Source organism: Acanthopagrus latus, chromosome 5 (assembly GCF_904848185.1).
Source record: "Acanthopagrus latus isolate v.2019 chromosome 5, fAcaLat1.1, whole genome shotgun sequence".
In the NCBI taxonomy this organism is placed as follows: domain Eukaryota; kingdom Metazoa; phylum Chordata; class Actinopteri; order Spariformes; family Sparidae; genus Acanthopagrus; species Acanthopagrus latus.
Window position 1 is genome coordinate 7,803,967 of NC_051043.1, and position 16,089 is coordinate 7,820,055.

Here is a 16,089-nt window from a genome sequence, read left to right on the forward strand (position 1 = left end):
CAATTACCAGACTATGGAGGCTGAAAACACATGCCATTCATTATATCAATTAAGCCAAACGAGGGGTTTAGAATCTCCCCCGAGACTGCTGTCATATCACTTCTCCTGGTTTGATGAAAAAGGGAACGTGGTGGGGTTTCATTTCCATCTTTGCTTTGAGGGTTTATATTAACAAGGAAGACAATAGCTGTGTAATCCTATAGGATTTATGGTGGGGCACTACGGCCACTGGCCACAAGATTTAAAAAGACTAATATCACATGTGTGGCTATGCAAACCAAAAATGTCAGTCAGTTGCCTTCAAATACAGGGTTCAGAGGCTGAGAAACAAACAAATAGTGGGTTGCTCTAGCAAACCCACAGGTGCATGAATCAAACAGGAATGTTAGCGGCTCTCTGATGCTTTACTAACTGTTTAAACTGTTTGACTAAAGGAGTAGGACTTTAAAGAAATAATCACCTCAAATTTATAATCATTTTTATCATGATTTGCTGATCAGTGAAAATTTTAGTATGACAGAAGGACACAAAACACTAGTGAAAAGGGAAACACATCTGTGTTCGAATAATTCAACAGAACAGCTTGTGTAGTATATCAAAAGAGTTTTGAAACTACATTACTTCTTAGTTAAATAAAGTCATACATAGTCATAGTCTAAATTCACCTACAGGTATGGCTGTATGGAACAGTTCAAAGTTTTGGAGCTTCATTCTTAAAGCTGAAATTCAAATTATTAAATTTGAAATTCAAATTATTGAAGTTGAAATTGATAAATTGATAAAGATCAGGCTACACTAATATTATTCGTATTATCAATTTGCAAAATTAGAATCCAGTGATGGCTAGGCAGGATTGTTAATGACTCATGTGATCCATACACTTCCAATAACTAGGTCCAAAAGTATGAATCTTTTGACAAAAGGTGGGTTAACAACATTTTTTATCAAACAAAAACTCTGCTTCAATGCATATTTGTTGCTGTTTAGCCTTTAAAAACAACATTTTCATTATGCTCACAAAAACACATGCAGACAGTGGCTATCACTCGTATTAACCTGGGGTCTAGAAACAATTTGACAGCAACATAAATTACTTTATATAACCACAATATCAAAAAATCTATTTTAGTTTTAATCCGATAAAGTACTACTGGTAATTAAAGATTTTGTTTGAGGATTCATTTTTTGGGGTCACAAAATATGAAGACAAACTTTTGAAGCTTCATCTGAAACCTGAATAGAAGCTTCAAATGTAAAAAGAGGACATGCTGTACAGCCCTACACAAAGTACAATCACAATAGAGGCATTTGGTACATTTTTTCACAAAATTCACAACTGTCAGCAAAACCCTAACAGTTCATGGTTATAGCCAATGTCAGAATGCATTTGTATCAAAACAGCTTTCATTTTAGACTGTGGTCTGTTATTGCAATTTAATAATTTAGCCCTGTGTTTGCTGCCCTGACAAAGGGCTACTATATCTTGGGGATGCAGTGTGTAAGGCTAACTAAACAACATTAATTATTTTCTATCATAACTTGTCCTCTAAATGCTTTTGTTTGTCTTGACGTGCTTTTAAGATTTTGCACTCAATCACCACAGACCAGATGGAGGTTGTTCCAAAAATGTCATTTGCAGTAAATGATGCAACTTCATCTTGTATTGTTCACACCACGGGAAAAAAAAACATTCTGTCAGAACAATCTCCACAGTAACTTTGTGTATTCTCTCACCAATTAGATGTAACTGGGTCTCGTAAGCCATATAAGCCTTCGTCTAAAGTCATTAAAATATACTCTTACATTCCAGATATTTACTTCTAATTGCACCAACTGCTACTCACATTACAATCAATATTATTAGCAATTGTTCAGGCAGGATCTAGTCAGTGTCTAAGAGGAACAACTCTTCCTATTTCCATTACATAGATTGCCTAGTAAATACATTTTCATTATGCATGTAAACCAGGAGAATGAATGTTCTATGAAGAGTTGAGCTCACTGTGTATGTATCATATTACAGTCCTGTCTTGAGTCATACCTGCAACTAGTGAAATGCTTCTGACGTTGTTAAAAACATCTGGGAATACTCACATGTGATCAGTTTTATCATTTCTGTCTTTGCAGCGAGTAGAAGCAGTTGAGAATTCAGACACCGCAACAAGACTTGAATGCAATTCTGAAAGCCAGTGGAGTCAATCAAGGGCAACGCGTAAAACAAACTAAAACTAAAATAGTCTTGTAAATTGGCTGACACAGTTAACACTTGAGAGTAATGAAAGGAGACAAATATGAGATGAGGAAATTAACAGTATAACAGTAAAACTCTGCCAATCATAGAGATTGCAGTACAGGATAGTGGGTGAAAGCATCTCACTATGTAAACAAACTAGCATTCTCTGAGACCAGTGCCTGTTTGTGCATGTGAAACTTATGTTCCAGATAGTACCTCCTACTTTAAAATGTGTTGCACAATGTTGTTGCATCTTCACTGCTCTGTCAGCACTGACAGTGAGAGCCATTCTGGATGAGTGCCAGGTGAGCCTGGAGTCGCTTTCCAAAAGGTGCTAATAGAGTGGCCTAGTGGAACAGCTGCTGCTCCTTGCTCCAGTGCCCAAATGTTGGGCCTGCATAGCCACAATCATCAAGCCACATCGCCTATTGAAAACTGGATGGACAGCATTTTATATGTCTATCTCACATAATCCCTTTGCATGACACTTGAAAAGGAACAGGCATTAAACCATGTTTGACCATTCATACCTTTTGGGTAAATGCCTGGCCACTGCATTCACACAAGAACCAGGTCTGGCACTGTAGTTCCATACAAATCACTGCTAAAAATCAAATCTTCCCACCAGAGAATAAATCTATTATCTAGAGATGTCTAGTTTGAGTAGGTTAAATCGAACTACTGCAGTATCTACACTAGGAATCCAACCTGCACTGAGCAGAATAATTTATGCCAAATGTCATGTTCTTACAACACGTTGGTCTTGAAAAGTTGAGACCCCCAAAAAGGTTGTTAACCAATGATGCCACACATAATAAAATATGCTAAAAGTACTCATGGCATGGATTCAAGAGAGAATTTAAGATAGAAAAACACAAAAATAAATGGCTATCAGAACAAATAAGGTAAAAAAAATAATGAATTAAATGAAAAAGGCACTGCTTTTAAAGCATATGTGCAAATGTTGCTACAAAAAAAGGTAAATAAAGTGATGGTCATTAAGCCAGCTAGGATTCAAGCAGCTAAATAAACAGAGCCTGTCATGTGTTAATTGCATATTTTTGTTTTGTTATGTGCTTGCTTGCACTTGTGCTTGTGTGCGTGTGTGTGTCCAACTTTAGAGCAGACAGACACAGACATCCGTATGTGGTTTTGTTGTACAGTAGGGATGCACCGTTTCTGGGCCAATACTGATAAAAAAAAAAATGCAGACAGCCGATGGTGATACTTTGTCGTTGCTGTTCATTATGAAACTAGTTGAAAATTAAGCTTCAGAACAGAAAAGGGTTGGAAATTCCTGAAATGGAACTCAGTAGAGCGCATAACTTCACCAAGGCCACTTTAATTCAATAAAGCATATATTAAAATCTGATAGATCTGGAAATTGTATTAGGATGTCTATCAAATTATCTTTGAAAAAGCACAAATTTGATCACACAAATGCATGAAACAATCTCAAATATTAAATTATTTCATATGAAAAATACTCTTTTTATAAAACAACTTTTTCAAAAGCCTTTTCGCTTGTCATACAACCATCTTCTCAACGATAACAACTTTTCAGTACTTACAAGCCCTACTAACTGATGGCAGGGATATCACGAGCCAGTACCTCAAGAACGTGCCAGTGCAATTAATGTGAATCATCAGATAAACATCGGCTGCTGCCATTGGTAAATGTCATGTTATTTGCTTAGGGCCAATGGCAGTCAACAAGGTGAATATTGGCAGATAGTTCTTCTATATCTTCTATCCATATTTTGATTTTTTTTGCATCATCAGTGTACATTATGTGTATGTTTATGTGACATCTTTATCACGTTCATTTTCCAAATGCGCCAAGTCAAGCTCACTATATATTTTGGTTGTATTCATTTTAATAACAAACTTAAGGCCCCCTAAGAAAAATGTGTTATGTGTTTATGTAAAGACACATTTTTGTAACTTGCAAACATTGAAAGATGTTGGCACAAAATGATAAATCAAAAACGATCTTTTGTCAGCCAACAGGGTGCAAAAACAGTAACCACGTTGAAGCCTACCAAGTATATGTAGGTCACTGATGCACCATGATGTGTTGATATGGATCTCTAGGGTGGAGAACCTGAGTGTCTGTACATGCCTGCTGCTCTGACTCATCTATAAGGTCTATTGGCACCACACCTTCCTGATAATGGGCCCTCCTACTCAACAAAACCTGAGAGGAAAATGGTGCTCCCACTCATTCTGTGTGGCCCTCGGGGAGTTTCTCTAACCTCAACCTCACAGTAAGGGAAGGCCCGGATGTACTGAGATCTCAGGTCTTGTGTGCGCTAAACTCCTCTCTACTTTGTTTCATCAAAACACTGGTATGATGTTTGTCAATTCAAAGTAGGCTGCTTAAATAATATCTATGAATAGGCTATAGTTTCTTTTTTATGTTTATGCTTTTTTGGTTTATTTGCAAACTTGCACACAACTGGATTTAACACTGAACCCTACTAACGCGATTACAGGAACCTGCCTGAGATTATTACTCATATGTTGAATGTAGGATTATCAAAGGTTGAGAGGAACTCAAGTAAAAAAAGTAAACTCTCTCACAATTTCTAATTTCAGACTCCACCATGGCTCAAACGTGGGTCCTTTCACAGTTCAGTGTTGAGAAATAAAGTGACCAAACACAGCAGGGACTGGCAGATTGTGAGGAACAAAAAAACTGCATGTACAATGAGGCACGTGTGAAGTGTTCACAGAGTGCTTGGTAAAACTTAAAATCAAAGTACCTACATGTTCTGTAATATTACACAAATGGTATATGACACACAGTCTTGAAGCGTTGTCAGATTTCTAACTTCTTCATTGCATTGTGGATAATACATACTAGTTTTATCAACAGCACGGCTTCAGTTCTTACTAAATTAATGCAAAGGGGAATTCCCTCATACATATACAGTGGGTGTTACAATGCAGCAGGTGGCAGATCATTATAGTAAAAGCTATAGAAAGCTATAATGCTGTAACTTGTTAGTTGGAAATTGAAAATTAAATGTTGATGATGTCACTTTACAACATGCCTTTTTTGACCAAGAGAATCAGACAGTTTTTTTTTTAAATATTTAAAAGGACATCTCTGACAGATGACTGGGTTTAACTTGAATAGTACTGTGAGAAAACTAAAATATATTATTTGGGCACAGAAATAAAAGGTACCAAAAGACTACAATTTTACAAAATGGACCTCTAACACACTGCAAAACACAGAATGTAGGTTTTGAGTTCATTATAACCCTTTATCAGAATCAAACTCTCCAAAAGGGTGTGAACACCACATGGGAAAAAAAAAAAATGTCTGTTTGAACCTTAAGGTCCTAAATGCTAAATTGAGTACCACTAGAGATCACAGTTCAGGACTACCATGTTGGCCACACGCCCCCCCTTCCTTCGCTCCCCATGCGCCCTGTCCTCTCTAACTTCGCTGAAGAGAGTTACACTTCTGTGGACCATGTCAAGTGATGATGTAAGGGCTTTAGGCAAGCAAGAGGATGTACATATCGGCTATTATTTGCTTCAGTAACTAGCAGAGTTGGGAATGAGAGGCAGGCAGTCAAATGTATGTGTATGTGTGTTCTGAGTTATGCCACTTTTGGGCACAAACACCAGAGTCAAGACTGCATTTGAATGAAAATACTTAGTAGCCCAAGTCTGCGGTTTTCCCATGGAAGTCCACGGTTTTCCTGTGAACTTGGACTACTCTTGAAATGTTCATGGTTAGGTAGACCTATTTTCAAGCAAATGTGGTCTTGACTGTGGTGTTTGTCCCAAAAAGTGGCAGAAGTCATAATATACACAAACCCTGGTCCTTGTATCTATAAATGGGGTGGTCCAAAGGTTCCGAAGGGAGGCGGCTGCACATGCACCAACATGCATGTACAGCCAGACTGGAGTGACCAGTGATGTCACTCTCTGCTCAGGCTGTCTAACTCCACTATATCTTAAAATAGCAAATAGTTCTTTCCTGACACCTAGTCAGGCTGAATGTTGTATATTGGACCCTATATACAGACTTTCAAAATGTAAACTTACTTTTGGAGCTTGTCATATTCTCGCTCGAAGTCTCTTTCAACCTATAAAAGAACACATTTCACGTTAAATTCAATAATTCCATTGTTGACAGCCTACATTCTTGGTTTCTTTAACTCCACTTGGTTTCAGTGGAAATGCAGGTAAAATACTTTAAAGTGCACCAAGTTCCCAGGGTCATCAGGAGCTAAAACAGTTTGTCCAACCATGTCTGTAAATATGCCAAGCAGGTTACAGAGGCAGCATGTGTTCCTATCTTGTGGTTCTGTGGGCTCCTGGATTTAAACACAGTGGCTAAAACAACGAGGAAGGCAGCTGACACTTAGTCGCTAGCGGATCATCTAACTGGGCTGCCTCTAACCCACTCCATCCTGGTTTTTGCCCAGGATGGCACAGGAAGCTAGAAAACGCAGTCTGACAGTGCCTGCTGGGCCACAGACCCATTACACTGGAAGTGGTTTTGTCCAGCAAGAAGAACACCCACTGACTGTCACTTCAAGGTAACCACTTCTGCCCCCTTACATGTCTCAGACAAATTGGCATCCAATCAGTCTTTCGGGTGAGGCACTCTGATGACATTATTTAGACTACTTGTCATGTTGTATATACAGTACCATTTATAAAGGTTTTTATTTTTTACAAATACTACCCTAAAAACAGGTTTGAATTTATTCATCTATATACATTTGAGGTGTTTATCTCAACATTATGAAATCTCCTGAATAGCACTTCCTTGGATCGGGTGACATGATCAAATATCACACTATTTTGATCATATACCTCAATATCTATTTAGCAACAATATTTGACTACTGGCACTTTCACAAAATATTAACATATGAGAGTTTTGACAAATAATCATCAGTAAAGTTGATGTAATGAGTAAAGGTAGGTAAAGGCCAGTATTGGAACAATTAGATCAGTCTGATGATTTCACAAAATTTAAGTACATTACTGTGATGCAGCCTGGAAAAGACATCACTACACATACATAATGTCAGCATTACCCACAATGCAATTTTGCCAGCAAGTGACATCACTGCAGGCAATTTATCAGATTACATACAGCTTCCTTTGGAGCAAAAAAAGGCTTTTAAATATTTTTTTCCACAAATGCCAAACACCAGTTTTGTCTAAAATCGGTGGACTATTCGATCGATTTACTTACGGTTTTAGAGACAATCTGCTTCTTTGGTTGTCCAATCTTAAAGGGAATCCTGCAATCACACAAAAACAAATTATATGTGATGGACTGAAGCACCTGGAAAATGAAAACGACAAGTGAATTGTCATCAGTTGCATGATGTGTGACAAGAGGCTGGTAGAGGTCTACAACGCCTATTTCAAATCCCTGACATGGACAATCTGAAGCTGTTAATCCCTGCATCTCTGGAGTGTGCAGTCAAAGCCATGGACTTTAACTTCATGTCATCACTAAACACATCTGGCTCCCATTGCAGGCGGATATCACTAAACAGAAGTGGTTGTCCCCTCTTCTCAGAGGCAATTAAACACAGATGCACATGCTCTATTGTATATCAGAAAAATAGTATGCCTATTTGAGAAAAGCAGGCAGATACACTAAAAGGGGTACAGCCAGGACAATGACTTGATTTTAAAAGAAAACTTGAGATGGGTGTGAAAAATCAATCAAAAAACAAAACATGTCATGGTTTAGTGCAACTGCAGCCGTTGCACCCAATTTTCAGAATGAAATACAAACTTTTCTTCACTCTTGAAAGACAAACACACTGACATCCTAGACTATAGTTTTGGCAAAAGAAAAAGAAACCTGCTCCTTCTTAGTTAAAACACAATCTTTTATCCCCATTTCAAAACCCTGCCTTTGCCTTAATAAGTTTCTGCTGAGCATCAGAGTGCTTCTGGGATCCACGAGGCAGAATACACTGCCTTTCTAATGTGCACTGCTGTAGGTAGTCATTGATGTGCCACTAATAGCCTGAAATCCGAGTGATATGATGGACAGTTGCTGCTGACAGGCAGGGTGAGGCAGCAGCTGCGTCAAAAGAAAGGTGTGTAGACTAATGAGATGGAAAAGAGAGGGTGTGATGTAGGGCCTCATTGCACAACCAGGGAATGCTACTGATGTGTGGGGAAGATCCTTTTGATGACAGCTCAATCACAAAACTCAACATGGTCAAATAACACAGCAGGATTAATAAAAAACAGGTTTCACTAGTGGCTCAGGCATCAGGATTGTTTCTGATTTGCTGGCTATGTATTGATGCTGTACTTTAAGTTGTATCAGGTACCAACTGACCTCCTGGCCTTGTCTTAATTCAAGTTTTGAAGAATCTTTTATTCGTTATAATCTGAACAGATTACTAATGCCCAAACATATGTTGTTGCTTTTGGCCCAAGAAAGTGGTTTCACCCATTGTTGCATCATTGGGTGAGTCGACACGGAAAATAACTACAGAAATTACTCATCGCCTTCTAATGTGACTCACCATTCTCTGATTACCTGATTAGTAAACTATAACGTCACACTACGTACGCATGTAGCTGTCTTTGATACTGTACGGGGTTCCTTTTCCAAAACAAACGACTGTGTAACAAAACTTACCTGACATAAATCAGTGCCCAATAGGAAAAAAACAGCCTCACACAATCAGACCATATCTTGCAACATCAATTTTCACAATGAGTAAGTCTGGAAATGACAATTGGTGTATCAATTCAGCCTAGCCAGACACAACAATTAATCAATGAATCAATAAGTAAATTAAAAGAAAAAACACAAATTAATTGTTTCTGTGATTTTACGAGCTAAAACCACTGTTGGCTTGAGCAGCTTCAATGTAATATAATGTTCTTCTACATTTATGATAGTAAATGAAGAGTCTTTGGGTTTTGAGTCCTTTTTCACTTTTGACATTTTTTGGACTACACAAGAAATTGTTATATCAATTTGCAGGTAATTCGATACGAAACTAATTTAAGCTGCGGCAGCCGTCCGACTAAAACTTGCATCCCTTAACACTAGTTTCTTGTGTTTAGTTCATATCCCGTTAAGATTTGATATTTTTCTCAATTCTTTGTTGTGCTCAGGACACTTTTCCAGCGCAAAATGTCGATATTTGACGTCCCGGCAATAAGATCCAACAATCAACAACCTTACGAGGGATACATTTTCCAATGGGGACATTTCGGCAACTGCACTTTCTTACTTTTACTTGAGAAAAGACATTCAATCAGTAGGTCTTCTTGTAAGAGAGACATTTTTACACAAGTAACTGTGCTTTAACTTGAGGACAGGATTGTATACTTTTGCCACCTCTGACCTACTTCCTGTGATCACTATTCCTCTTGCTAATGCAGTATTCCTCTGTTTGCCATATTGACTCATGATTTCTAAGACCTTCACACATATAATTGTACAGTCTTTATGAATGATGAATTCACACTCAGCAACACAAGTGACTCATACAGTATACACAAATAGGTTTATATTAGAAGGTACTGTGCACCTTGATACCGGAATGAACTGCAAAAACAAGTTAAAATCACTCATTCCTCTGAGGGACAGTTAGTTTTCTTGCTAATATAGTGACTGTTGTAATGAGTGTGTCTATTTGTGTGTGGTAACTGCTCTGTGTGACTGAGTTGTAGTATTGGGATGTAATTTGTTTCAGTTCTGTCTTGTAAAAGATCTTGATGTCAGGACACAGTGGTTACAACTGGCTGAATTTAAAGTAAATTGACAAGTACACATATTGATTTCGGTGTTTCACACTTGCTTTTGAATGGAGAAAACTAGCAGGGCATTCATAGTTATTTGGCAATTTTGCATTAGGTTGTCTTCTGGTTGGATATCGGTTTTCTACCGACACTGCTCAATGTTTGGCAACAGCTTTTGATGTTTGCTCCCATGTTTGGTGGGTGTGTCGGGAAGAAAATCATGACAAAAACCAAATGGAAGACTTAAGTACAAACATTACAGTGATCCAAACAGCCATCAATGTACCATGAAACATATATTTAAATATTTGCTTTGAATGTTCTCTTGTGCTACGTTTTGGCAGAGCAGACCATTACAGGATTTGTTTCTACATGACATCAAGAGGGTCCTTCTAAGTCTAACTGTAGTAAATTGGATTTTCTTTTAAGGATATATTTGCTTGGATAAAGTGTTAAATAGAGTCCTTAATTTATAGTTTCAGAGTATATCCACTTCTACGAGGAGCCAAAGGAAAGTGGTCACTCTCTTTAGCTGCTCATGAGAACTGGCAAACGCACAGAGTGAAGTGTGCTTCGGGGAGGGAGAGGGAAATGTAGCAGGCAACCAGAGGGAGAGAATGAGACAGAGGGAGGATGGTAGTCACTGTGAGAATCATTTCTAATGTTTCTTCACACAGCAATATTTCTGTAGGGGCTGTCACATTTAGAAACACTGGTAAGTCGGGTCCTGTGAACCCAGAACTAGTGTCTGACATGGCAGAGGACCAGCCACAAGACAGCTGAAGAGAGAAAACTTATGTCTTACACCAACTGAACATCCAAATTTTTTCTGAAAACAAGTCTAAGCCTTGCGATGGCATACATGGGTGGTTCCGCTGAATACTGCCTTGGTATTTAGTGCTAAACACTTGACACTTTGACAACTAATCTCCAGTTATTAAAGTATTAGTGCATGTTCCAGTACTACTATCCAACAAACGACATGTCAGTAACTCAACCTGATACATATAACCGACAAGATAACTGTCCATTTCACATTTTCCTGTGATGTAGTTCCTAAATTGTAGATTAAGCAAACCTCAAGAAAGGTTAAGTTGTATTATGCAAAAAAATGATGATTTACTTCCCCACAGGTCTAATTAGATTGGCTGTATCCTTTCAGAACCCTTGCAGAACCTGTATTGCAAATTGCAAGCATGTTGTTGTCGTCTGACACTGCAAGAAATGTCCAGACCGTCGAAAACATTTATTTTCTTATCCGTCATTTACTGGTGGATCCCAAACGAAGTTTCAGGATGCAAACAGCCACTATTGTATCACAGTTTGTAAATGCTGCTCTTGTTGAGTCAATGAAAGCAATTTGGCCCAAAGGGATAGTCTGGATTTTTTGAAGTGGGGTCATATAAAGTATCTATGTTCGGTTTGTTCCCTAGCGTAATTGCTGATCAGCACAGCCTCAGTTTGGAGAAGTAGAGAGTCACTCAGAGATGACGCTCAGCTTTGTACTGCAGTGAACTGAGACCGTAGAACCAAACAGGTGATCTGCGAGCAGCAAAATACAGTGCGATGCCCAGTTGCAATAATGCGTAGGGATATGGAGGTTCTACGGTTGAGAAAATGTAGTGCAGAAAGAAAGAGCGGTCTGACAGCGATGTAAAGCAGTGTGAATTTTCTCTAACAAGGTACACTTGAACTAATATAGATTTTTTTAGGTGGGCCTTGTTGTAGCTGGTTAAAATTCGCTTTGCATCTGGACACCGTTCACTGCAGTACAAAGCTGAGTGTCTGAGCTGGAACAGCTCTATGCTTCTCAAAACTGAGGCTGTGGTGATCGGCAATTACAGTAAGGAACAGATTGACTATAGATATGTGCTTTATATGACCCTACTTCAAAAAAACTATCCCGAACTATCCCTATAAAAATATTGGCTCCATTTATTGGAAGAATGTCACCGATACCGGTTAATAGCTGATAATCTATCAATCCGATTTCAAACATGTATCTCTCGTAAATGTGTTTTTGGTAAAAAGATTTTTAGAGAATCACAGTAACTTTAGGAGATTACTGCTCATATTTGGTCATTTCCCATTTTCAGGCCTAGAAGCATAATAGAAAACCCGCTCCTTTATACACTGGGGCAAGTTGGTCAACTTGCATTTACAAAGCTATCTGATCTTTGCTGTAATTGGCTACACGTCACTACCATCCAGTAAGCACGTAGGCACAAACAAAGACATAACAGTCTTCCCTATCTGGGACAGATTATGCACCCACTGGAAGAACCAATGGCTGTTCACTAAAACTGCAAATGTGTATGCCATTAGAGGAATAGTGCATCATTCAACCTTGGATATTCCATAGAGCACAGAGGGCTAGTTGAAGATGTTGGGAAGTGGAATTGTTTGGATGATGACCCCAAAGTCAAACCCCTCACGTCATAGAAGCAAGTGTGCACAGCCTAATGGAATGCACCAGTCAGCAGGGCCTATAAAGGACTCTTTTCACTGGCCGAGCACCCCACTCTTGACCTTGTGTTTGGCCGTGCGTGCTGGTAGAAGTGTCACTTGCCAGCTATTGACCATCTGACTGAACTGAATGACGCCGTCGTTCTTACTTGATTATGGTCTTCTCTGAAAATGACAGAATGTGTAATGTATTCTAAAGTGAGTCCATATCCGCATACGTCACATATGACCAGAAAGAGTCTGTTATAATGTGTGTTAGTTTCTCCCCATTTCCGCTTGAAACGCATTCATGGACTGAGAGAAATAAGCACTGAATGTATTCATTTTAAATGGCAGACTACAAATGAGGACTGGTATGGAAAACCTTAACATAGTTATATTAGAAAAAAAATATCAATTATAGTCCTAGTTAAGTTGCCAAATGAAATGTTGACAGAATTCAACCATTGTGGATGTGAATTGTTGCAAACTTCCGAGGAAATTAAGTGAAGAATGAATCCAGCCCTCACTGCCTACATAACCCAAAAGCCAAACATGTGAGGATCGGGCTAATACTGTGTTAACTGCCACTTCTACAAATATTGAGATTACCGGTATTTTAAGATGCCTCAATACCTAAGCAATCCATTGGTACCACAAACAGTCTGCTAAGAAAGATAATGAACAATGCCATCCCCTACGTCAATCATAAGATGCACAGAGTGATGGACGCAGTCTTTAAAAAAGATTGCGTGTATTGCTGAACCTTGTGGCAGCCATTTTCATGCAGAGAAAACAAATCTTGGCTTTGAAAGAAAAGAAAGAAAGGAAGAAATCAAGACAACACACATCCTCCCAAAAATGTAGCTTTTGCGATTTGGATATTACGCTTATGTACTGCCATATTGCAATTTCCATCATATACTGATAAGTAATATAGCTCTACTATAGAGACATTATATAAATAAACTTGTCTGGGAGAAGAGTCAAGATTCAAAAATGCGCAAAACATATTTTGCTGCGGAGAAATACTTTTTTTTTTGTTGCTATTTGGCTGAAATTGATAGCACAGCCTTGTTTGCGGTTGTTTACTTTCTCAGGGAGATCACCAGCTGGATGGAGGCTCTCTGATTACGAGACTTGCAGATTCAGCTAATATCTGGGCAGATCATTCATGCAGACGATGTCATGAATCCAACTGCTCACGCCACCGCACTTCATTCATTTAACTTGATTCCATAATCAGTCAGTCAATCTGTGGAAAACTACAAAGAACTACAAAGACTACAAAATTTAAAATCTTCAAAACTGACACAATTTTTTTACAAAGGGTATATTTATGTATCATAAATAGCAACAGTAACATTGTAATCATTATCATTTCCCTTGCTAATTAGGGTTGAAACAAAATTATTTGACTGGCGCCCATCACAACAAGGTGACATCTTGAAGTTGATAGCTTTCACCAACAAACATTCCCAAGCCCAAAGATATTCATTATGCTTACTACTTTGCAGATTAGGGAAAGACCAATAATCAGCCTGGCACATCAACTGGGCACCTCTCTGTGGTATCGATCTTTTATTGTTACTGATTCGCTGATAAAATAAGTCAATTGAACAGTGTGCTACTTTAACTGTGAAATTGCATCCTTTCTCTGTCAACACTCATTGTCTTGCCCACAACAATATCAGACTGGCTACACTTAACATGCAACAGCCTATAAACACTGAATAATCTAAGTCTTAGAACTAACTACTAACTATAGTTATTAAGTAAGTAAAACACCTCTTAATTGTACTTCAGTACAGTTCTTAAGTAAACTGCAGAGTTACTTTCCATCACTAGTTTTTCTAAAATTTGACATAAACAGTTGCATTACTGCACATGAATATTGGTTCGATATATCAGTTATTGGTCTCCTCCATTATTAATAATCAGTATCCATATCAGCAAAACATACCAGATCTCTAGAACAGATTCCATGTTTGGGAAAATTCTTATAAAATGTCCTAAAAGAATAACTGTTCACAAGAAAAGCTGCTGAACAATTTTTTCAGCTAACTAAAAGGACTTATTCACTATTTGTGTCAGCTATATTACTTGTTAAAGTGAGGGCAGTGGCTCAGTAGAGCGGCTGTCCACCAATTGGAAGTTTGGTGGTTTAATTCACAGCCCCTGCAGCCTACATGTTGAAGTGTCCTCAGGCAAGATACTGAACGCCATTTCCCTCTTGGTGGCTCCTCCATCAATGTGTAAGTGTGTATGAATGGTCATCGCTCCTGATGAGCAGGTGGCACCTTGCACGGTAACATCTGCCACCAGTGTATGAATGGGTGAATACTGTCTTGTGTTGTGAAGCGCTTGGAGACAAGAAATACATAAATTTTTATCGAGTCCAATTACCATTTCTTTAGTTTTATAGATATCAGATGAATACAATGACAAATGAACAGATGCTCCAGTTAAACAACCAGCTAAGAGACATAACTGTGTCATCCATGGCACCTGAACCTGATATTAAACCTTGCTTAGCTTTCAGAAGTTTATCCTGTTTCCAGTAGGTAACTACAGATTTGTGGATTAGTTGCCTAAACTTTGAGTTAATGCTTCCCTAAAAGCCCACTCTAGGCAAATATCATATTTGCGTTAACCAGCTGAACCAAAACTGGAACATATGGGAGTCAAACACCGCATGAAACCGCAGCATTGTTGTACAAGTAAACACGTTAGGGGTATCAACACACTGACCTACCCACCTACTTTCTAGTTAATACTCTAAACAACATACACAGATGGTAAACTACAGAACATCACCATGTTATTGGTTTACACAGCAGTAGAACGAAGTAGTCAGAATGCTAACATTAGCTAGTAAGAGTAACGTTAGCCTGCTCTGACCAGATGATCAAATCCCTTTAAATGGCTCAGTGTTGACCCTGTTGACCCTACAATTAGCTACACTGAGTTTCAATGTTGTTCTAAAAGCACGGCGTACGTCCATTTAAGCACTATAAAGAAGCCGCTGTTCTTTAGGTCGCAGCGTTTGATTGTGTTTTTGAATATTAGCTAGCTAAATCTGTTTAAACGACTTAACTAGCGTGAACTGAACAAGTTAGCTTAACACTCGACTTTATCAAACACCCTTCAGTCTGAGCTAACCGCTCACAACTATCGCTCTGTTGGACACAGTTTACCAGAGAAGATAGTTTATGTGAATATTAACTGTCAGAAACGTCTTTAGGGAAGGTTTAATTTGTTAACCGGGAGTTTAACAAGCTAACGCTAACTCAGGTTCCACTGTTTGTATAGCGCTACCAGGAAATAGCCGGAGCCCGGGAGAGCTGCCATCTGTCCGTCCTAGTTCACAACTAACGTATCCTTTCCAAACTAGAGTGTTAGTCTAATACGGTAAATTAATATTGTAGCCGACATACATACCAGCTCATTTTGAGTGAACTTTTATTCCGTTTTCATTGGGTAGTTTTATTATCTTCCCTGGACCTCATCCCTTTTCTACCAGTCAACAGCCGAGCATGAAACAGGAAGTGCGGGGCTAAGCCGCTCGTGCTTCCTCTAAGGAAGTTTTTTTTTTTATTGTATTTATTTATTTATTTATTTTGGACAGAAACAAGCAAAGCGAAAAC

The 16,089-nt window shown here is 38.5% G+C and overlaps 1 protein-coding gene across 1 annotated transcript in view; it reads right to left on the bottom strand.

Moving 5' to 3' along the window:
• Window positions 1-16,014, bottom strand: part of bin3 (bridging integrator 3) — a 33,167-nt gene extending 17,153 nt beyond the window's left edge. Inside the window, exons 1-3 of the mRNA XM_037098592.1 lie at window positions 15,884-16,014; window positions 7,464-7,512; window positions 6,299-6,339 (exon numbers count right to left, since the gene is read on the bottom strand). Of these exons, the coding sequence (XP_036954487.1) occupies window positions 6,299-6,339; window positions 7,464-7,512; window positions 15,884-15,891 (98 nt within the window). The 5' untranslated portion in view covers window positions 15,892-16,014. The remainder of the gene's footprint in view (window positions 1-6,298; window positions 6,340-7,463; window positions 7,513-15,883) is intronic.
• Window positions 16,015-16,089: the final 75 nt, after the last annotated feature.